Source organism: Otolemur garnettii, unplaced genomic scaffold (assembly GCF_000181295.1).
Source record: "Otolemur garnettii isolate 467f Iridium unplaced genomic scaffold, OtoGar3 scaffold00002, whole genome shotgun sequence".
In the NCBI taxonomy this organism is placed as follows: Eukaryota; Metazoa; Chordata; class Mammalia; order Primates; family Galagidae; genus Otolemur; species Otolemur garnettii.
Genome location: NW_003852397.1, coordinates 6,793,501 through 6,802,246, shown reverse-complemented (window position 1 = coordinate 6,802,246; position 8,746 = coordinate 6,793,501). Strand labels below are relative to the sequence as shown.

The 8,746-nt window shown below is 38.7% G+C and overlaps 1 protein-coding gene across 1 annotated transcript in view; it reads left to right on the top strand.

Annotated features, from left to right (window-relative positions):
* Positions 1 to 8,746, top strand: part of CDK19 (cyclin dependent kinase 19) — a 189,294-nt gene that overhangs the window by 164,980 nt on the left and 15,568 nt on the right. The window contains exons 7-8 of the mRNA XM_003781590.3: positions 4,462 to 4,605; positions 4,762 to 4,831. Of these exons, the coding sequence (XP_003781638.1) occupies positions 4,462 to 4,605; positions 4,762 to 4,831 (214 nt within the window). The remainder of the gene's footprint in view (positions 1 to 4,461; positions 4,606 to 4,761; positions 4,832 to 8,746) is intronic.

Sequence of the window (8,746 nt, the reverse complement as noted above, 5' to 3'; positions counted from 1 at the left end):
TTTATCAGTTAGAAATGCCAATTCTGTAAGGTACCTCAATTCCCTAAGTGTATTTCTTTAAATTGTCCTTTTATTGAATTTTCTATCAGTTTGGACCACCTTAGCTGCTTTTATTGAGTTCTATTTCATAAATGTGCTAAAAGTATAAAATTATTAAAAATAAACAGGTAAGCACAATCTTTTCTCTGTTAAACAAGCTCACACACAACTTGGTGGCACTCAAATGACTACAAAGGAAATTCTCATATTTGAGAAAACAGACAGCGAACAAACTAAATATGGTAATGTCCTTATTCACCAGAAGGTCTAATTTCTGCAAAACTCAAGTACCCAGAACACATTCATATTTTGCTCAGGGACTGAGACACTAGCACAGTGCTGGAATATTATAAATATTTTATAAATACTGCTGAAAGGTCTTGTTAAATTAGTGAAAAAATCCTGAGTAGTCTCAGAACTATGAGGAAAACCAGTACGTGTTTAGCAGGAGAAGAGTATAGGACTAGTGCTCAAGCCGCACTCAGGTGGTTGAGCCTGTGGTGAGGCAGTGGACCAGAGGCTGTGCTGTCAGACGGTGGCTCTGCAGGGCGAAGGAAGGAGGAACCAGAGAGCAGGTGGAACGGCTGGAGTAGCCTTAAGAATGAGGAGCTAAAATCAGAGCCTGGTGCTTTTACATTCCTAGTGACTTTTACTGAGGGGCTTATTTTTGAGACTTTTAGAATCGTAAGTTTGTTTTTACAGTTATTTAAGTCTCTTCTTGCCCACTGTTGAGAACAGTCAAATCCCTTAGACAATCTCAGAAGGCACCAGAGGTTAGGAAGAGACTAACAGTAAGCGAGGGAGAGGGGGAATGTTAGTTGGAAGTAACAGGGGTACCTTAGAACACGTTTGACAGTGGATAGCTCAGGACCCGACGAGGGCAGTAGAGGATGCCGTAGTTATAGAAATCCAGAGATGCCTTAGGCTCTCACCAGACTCTAGTATAGTCTGGACCTCTGAGGAATTTCCCTTAAGAAAAGGCAAATTTAGTCGAAATCTTCTGTTAATCTACACGTCGGTCCCACTCTCAGAGAGTCTAATACAGCAGGTCCCTGGTGAGCCCCACACTGTTAACATGTACTCCTAGGTGATTCGGCTGTGTGTGACCCACGTACCTGGAGAAGCACAGATTTATGAATATTTTCTGATTAACTTCTCTACTGTTGAAATGAAAATAAATGTGGTTTTACTGAAATAAAGGTAATTGTGTATGAATTGAAAACCAATTATATTTCTTATTTCCTCAGGGTAAGGAGAACTGACATTGAATTTTAACCAGCCTGCAACGTACTTGCTCAATAAATGAAATTTACCACTTACAGATAAAAACATAATCACTAATTATAATTTTAGTCAAGTCCCAATTATCTGTTCTAGATTAAAGTTAGGAGAAAAATTGAGACAGAAAAAAAAAGTCTCCACATCAGTTATCTTTGCACTTGAAATATATTTGTTGCAGACGTATATACGTACATACATAGTCACCCATTCTCTTCTTCATACCTGGTCTGTGTAAAAATGAGTATTTATATTCAGAGCATAGAAAAAAGAGAGTGTGATAAATTTGCTGTCAGTGGAGGTATATGGAGTGACAGCAGTAGTGGGAGAGTGGTGGGGGGTGCATGTGTGTGTGTATCAGGAGAGCAAATCATTGATAAAGGGAAGAGACCCGAGAAGCAGGGGGAGAGAGAGTAGGAGTCAGGTGACCATTTAAAGTTATGGGCTATATGAGGCAGGGAACCCAAGAATTTATTTTTATTTTATTTATTTATTTATTTTTTTAAGTCAGAGTCTCACTTTTTCACTCTCGGGAGAGTGCTGTGCCATCATAGCTCACAGCAATCTCAAACTCTTGGGTTCAAGCCTCCCTAGTAGCTAGGACTACAGGTGCCCACCACAACGCCAGCTATTTTTTTTGTTTTGTTTTGTTTTTTTTAGCAGGCCAGGGGCAGGTTCGAACCCAACAGCCCCAGAGCATATGACCTGTGCTCTATAAACGCCAAGCTATGGGTGCCCAGAACCCAAGAATTTAATGCTACCTGCTACTGTGCGATTCCTTATCTTAGCAATTCATATGAAATCTAGATCCTGGCTCCTGTCTTTTGAATAGAGGACAGACCAGGAATCAGCATGAGCAGGAGCAGGCAGCAGTAGTCCCTGCTGACTGTAGTAAAGGCAGGCGGGAGAAAGGGAGATAGGACATCAGAGGCAGCCAGACTGCAGACAAGAGTGAAGGCCGACACAGTATGGGAGAGAGAAAGGAATTAGAAAGTAGATGGCAAACAGATTGGTACTGTACTCCTAGTGAGGGATGTTCATGATGGTGATGACCTTGCTGCATCATTAAGGAAGATTAAATTATGTTTTATAGTCTCTTACGATGGCAGGTAGTGGTGTAATAAAATATGGTTTCTGAAGGGATATGTTCCAATTATCTAGGAGGCTAACGTCTGTGAAAGAAACCTTTCCTGATAGGGTCAAATAAGTGAGAGGTTACTATACAGTTGTGTCCATTTGGCAATTTGTTTTATGAAACAGCGTACTGACACTTGTTCTAGCAAACAGTCTCCCTGATCTGCTAGGAGTGCATCCCAAGGCCCCTAGTGGATGCGTGGAAGTGCACCTAGTACCAAACCCTATATATACTATGTGTAGGGTTTTTTTTTGTTTGTTTGTTTTTTGAGACAGGGTCTTATTCTGTTATCCAGGCTAGAATGCATTGGTGTGATTATAGGTCACTGTAGCCAACACCTGGGCTCAAGTATCCTCTTGCCTCAGCCTCCCCAGTAACTGATATTCCTGTAGTATTCTCTTTTAGGAATATGCTACCAGGCCAGCTGATTTTTTAGTTTTTTTGTAGAGATGGGAGTCTCGCTATGTTGCCCAGGCTGGTCTTGAATTCCTGGGCTGGAGTGATCTTCCCACTTTGGCCTCCCAGCGTGCTGGGATTACAGTCATGAGCCACCGTGCCCAACCTATGCTATGTTTGTTTTTTCAGTCTGATAACCCAGAAGGCCATTAAGTGACTAATGGGCCGGTAGTAAATGAGTATACTGTGTGGATACACTGAACTTAAGATGATTCATGTTCTAGATAGGTAGAGTAGGATAGGGTGATATTTCATCACACTGCTGAGGATGGTACACAATTTAAAACTTACAAATTGTTTGTTTCTGGAGTTTTCCATTTAATATTTTCAGACTGTGGTTGATTGGAGGTAACAAACCAGAGAGAGTGAAACCTTGGATAAGTGGGAACTACTTAATTAAACTTTTTCTTATTTAGCTTATCTGTAGAATATGATGCTCACATCTGATAGGCAACTAAACATTACACTTTATCGTATCATAGTCCTTGCATTATTATTAAAAAAGATAACTTATGAAATGGGCATTTATTTAAGTAGGAAAGGGTGAATGTACATCTCACAAAAGTTAATTTCCTTATATATTTGGCAAAGCATTGTGAATATAATATTATAGTCTCGGAATATAAGTCACAGTCTTTTGATGTATAAATTATGTGGAATAATCTGTAACTGGTGATTTTTAAGTAGTTAATAGAACTTTTACAGATGCTTAACCTTATCCTGGGGTTTGGGGGTAGGGATGCGGCAGCATCTGAGTGACTATGTTTTAGTAAGATCTGTCTCTACTGATGTCATGCAGAGATGATATAGAAGAACCTCACAGTAGCATGTAGCAGGGGGACTGTTTAAGGATTGTTTTGCTTATCTGTGGTGTCAGATATTGAGAAAAGTATACACAGACCTTTTTTTTGCTTAACAGCTTCTGTTAGAGTTTGTGTATTTAATCTGTGTCCCAAGACAACTCTTGTTCTTCCAATATGCAACAGAAGAGAAAAAAGGTTGGACACCCATCTAAATTTTACAATTTGTTGAAAAAACTGGAGCTGCTAGTCTTTCAGACAAAAGTTATTTTCCAATCCTTTTATGTGGCATATACTGTCTATCCAAAACTTATCAATTTTGCTCTATCACTATTCATTTGACTCCTTTGAAGGAATCACATCACTGTATCTGGTGTTGTGTTGGTCTGTCAGATCTAAGTATTATGCCTGGTATTAGATTATCAGTTGAATGCTTGAGTGATTAAATTATTAATAGTGGTTAGAGAGGCTTTTGCCTAAATCTAAAGAATTCATTGCTTGTTAAATTGAGTTTCTCAAGTTTATCTTCATCAGAAAATTTACAAGTAAATTTTTTGGGGGGGGGTGTGTGATTTTCAAGCTGTTACATGATCAACCTATCTCATGTCATTTGTATATTTTCTCAATGCAATTACTATATTTTGTGTATTGATTTACTGAAAAGTATTTTTGTATGTAGGTTGAGATTACATGCAGGAATAAACCAAGGAAATAGAATAAATATGTACAAAACTTGTTTTTCTTCCTTCATAGATATATGGGCAATAGGCTGCATATTTGCTGAATTGTTGACTTCAGAACCTATTTTTCACTGTCGTCAGGAAGATATAAAAACAAGCAATCCCTTTCATCATGATCAACTAGATCGGATATTTAGTGTCATGGGGTTTCCAGCAGGTAATTTATTTTCCTTTCTAAGATCATATTTTGAGACATATTTCAAAGTCATTTCTTTTCAAAAGCGTATTTTATGTAAATTTTAAACTAACATCAGGAGATTTAAAATAGAATTGACACATTATTTTCTATAACAATATTCATTCTTTTTGTAAGATAAAGACTGGGAAGATATTAGAAAGATGCCAGAATATCCCACACTTCAAAAAGACTTTAGAAGAACAACGTAAGTAATTCTATATTGTCTCAATTTGTTTCTGTTTCTATAAAAATTAACCTTAGACTAGGTAGTTTATAAACAATAAGAATCTATTTTCTCACAGTTTTGGAGGCAAGAAGTTCAAGATCAACGCATCTGCAGGTTCGGTGTCTGGTGAGGGCTGCTTTCTGCTTCCAAGATGGCAGCATGTTGCCACCACTACCTGGTGGAAGGCAGAAGAGCAAAGTGGGCAAATGCTGTGTGAAGTCTCTTTAACACGGCATTAATCCTGTTCATCACTAACCACTACTCACTGCCCAGAGGCCCCACCTTGCAATGCGATTGTATTGGGAATTGGGTTTCAACATGAATTTTGGAGGGGATACAAATATTCAAACATAGCACACATTAATTATAGGTAGTAACTTCAATGGGAACATTTAAATGAATATTCTTTTTTTTTTATTGAATGATAACTATGTACATTAATGCACTTCTGGGGTACAGTGTGGGGTTTTCACACACAATCCGAAACACTTCCATCAAACTGGTTAACATAGCCTTCATGTCATTTTCTTAGTTATTGTGTTAAAACGTTCATATTCTACTCATAGAAAGATTCACTTGTACCCTTATACGATAAACCTCAGAAGTGATCCCTCCAATCCTCTTCCCTCCACCCATTCCCCCCTCCCCTCTCCCTCCCCTCTCCCCCCGCATATTCTTAGGCTGTTATTAGTTTATAGCTTTCATATAAAAGGTACAAGTTCGTTTCATAATAGGGGTGTGTACATTGGATACTTTTTCTTCCATTCTTTAAATGAATATTCTTATGGTGTAGATTAGATGTAGATTATTATTTAAATCAGAAACTTAGATTTTATAATCTTAATTATGCCCATGATTTAAAGATCTTCCAGATACTATTTACATACACACCAAGTTTAGGCTATAATATTAAAAACTTTGAAGAGTTTAAGAGTCAATAGATAGTTTAAATGTCTGTTCTGTTTTAGCATGATAAAGATTTCAGTTTAAGGCCACAACTATAGTTTTATCTTTATCTGAATAATGAATGGTAACTGAAATGCTGGACTGGGAAGCCAGAATGGACAGTAGGAGGAAGAACGCATGGCCTGGGGTCTGAGTAAAACATATGGGCAGAGACATGTACGTTGACAGAAAGGAGAGTTCAGGTGATGGTGTGTGAGGAGTTTGTTATAAACATGCATGCCTGGAGGAAACGGCAGACGAGTTTCTCTCTGGGCAGCTTACCTAGAAAATTTCAGTAGAGGATGGCTTATAGAAACAAAGCAGGCATAAAGAGAAGTAGAGAATGGCATTGATCATTTTTGGCCCCTCTTTTTTGCAGTCCTTAGTAGGGTCCTTAGCCTTTGTGCATCTTTTAAAGATAGCACTGATACCAAGTTTTTTTGTCTTGGGTTCTCTTCTTACTCTAGAAATTTTCTTAGGCAGACTCCATGATTATAGTAGGCACAATTTACCATCAGTTGTGTTGATAACTCCCAATTTATATATCCTACTTGTATTTCTTTTCTAAGTTTCAAGCCCATTTATCTCAGTCGCCTTGTGGAATCCCAACCTGTGTGTTCTATAATGCTTAAATTAAGCATCCAAAACTGCACTCATCATCTATTCTCCTAAACCTCTTTTCCTGCTGTATTTTTTATCTTGGAAAATGGCTCCATGATTCTCCTAATTGTTCACGCTAATGACCTGAGAGTTTTCCCTGATCCTTCTTCTGTCTTACTCTTTTCCCTTTCGCCTTGAGCACACTAATGATTAGTAAATCTGGTCTGAATTTTTATTTTTCCTGGAGGTCCTTTGAATCTTTTTATTTCTGTCCATCTACCCTCTCACTATTATAGTCCAAACCACCACCTAGGATTCTAGGATTTTCTCCCTAGAATCTTTCAGTGACCTCATATGTGGTATTTCTAACTTAAATCTTCCTTCCAACTTAGTGCCTGTACAGTCATCATCAAAAGCAAATTTGATCATGCCAATTTCCTAGGTGCCCTTAATTTGCAATTGCTTTCTATTGCTTAACATGGCTTACAGAGCTTTGGCTTCTTTATTGCCAGGCCCATCTCCTAACTACTACTCTTCACTTTGTATTCTGTAGCCTCAACACTGGGATTTCTTTAAGTATCTCAACACTCTGAGCTTTCTTTGACCTCTGGATTTTTATTTATTTATTTTATTTTTATTAATTAAAAAAAAATAATAGCAGTGTACTGCTATTAATACTATCATGGGGTATAGTGTACTGTTTCTGTATACAATTTGAAATACTTTCATCCAACTGGTTAACATAGCCTTCATATCTTTTTCTTAGTTATTATGTTAAGACATTTGTATTCTACATTTAGAGAGATTCACATGTACCCTTATAGGATGAACCATAGGCGTGATCCTACCAATCACCCTCCCTCCACCCCCCCTCCCCTGTCTTTTCCCTCTCCCTATATTCCTGGGCTAAAATTTTCCTATGAAAGCTATAAATTAGTTTCATAGTGGGGCTGAGTACTTTGGATACTTTTTCTTCCATTCTTGGGATACTTTGCTAAGAAGAATGTTTTCCAGCTCTATCTATGTAACATGAAGGAGGTAAAGCCTCCGTCTTTCTTAATGGCTGCATAGTATTCCATGGTGTACATATACCACAATTTATTGATCCATTCGTGGATCGATGGGCTCCTGGGCTTCTTCCATGACCTAGCATGACCTCTGGATTTTTACACATGCTCTTCTTCCCACCCCTTTCATCAGATTCTTACTTCTTCTGCTTGTCCTTTCAGTCTTGGATCCCTGATCCCTTCCAGGTCTGAGTCTGGTGATCCTCCTGGTACTCCCGTTGCACGCCATGCTGCTTCTCTCAGCACTGGTCACCATGGTACATTAGCTTTTGAATGCTATCATTCCCCCCAGATAGTATGGATCATCCATATTATGTATGCCATTATGTGTGTCTCCAGGGCCTGGCACACAGTACATACTGATTAATTACTTGTCAAATGGGTTTGTTAAGAATTAGTGAGCTGGCTTGGTGCCTGTGGCTCAAGTGGCTAAGGTGCCAGCCACATACACCTAAGATGGCAGGTTTGAATCTAGCCTGGACCCCCCAAAACAACAATGACAGCTGCAACCAAAAACTAGCTGGGTGTTGTGGTAGGCACCTGTGGTCCCAGCTACTTGGGAGGCAGAGGCAGGAGACTCACTTGAGCCAGGAGTTCAAGGTTGCTGTGAGCTGTGATGCCACGGCACTCTACCCACGGGGATAGCTTGAGGCTCTGTCTCAAAAAAAAAAAAAAAAAAAGAATTAGTGAGCCATTTTCCAAGATAGAAAATACAGCAGGAAAAGAGGTTTGGGAGAATAGATGATGAGTTCAGTTTTGGATGCTTAATTTAAGCATTTATGGGTTTGGGGTTTTTTTGCCATTTTTGACCAGGGCCAGGTTTGAACTTGCTGCCTCCGGTATGTGGGGCCAGCACCCTACTCCTTGAGCCATAGGCGCCTCCCTGATTTAAGCATTTATGGAATACACAAGTAATTGAAGATACTCTAATATTATAAAAGATGGAGAAAATTAATAGAGCTACTGAATATCTAACTTAGTATTTAAACACCAAATGAAAAGTTTTACAAAAAATTATAGTGTTCACAATAAAAATATAAAAGGAGAGAAATGTAAAAAGGTAAATGAAATTCGATTAGAAAAATAAGAAGAAGACAAGAGCCCATACTTTTTTTTTTTTTTTTAAAGAGTCTCAGTTTATTGCCCATGGTAGAGTGCTATGGTATCACAGCTCACAGCAATCTCCAACTCCTGGGCTTAGGCGATTCTCTTGCCTCAAGTAGCTAGGACTACAGGCGCCCACCACAATGCCTGGCTATTTTTTTGTTGCACTTTGGCTGGG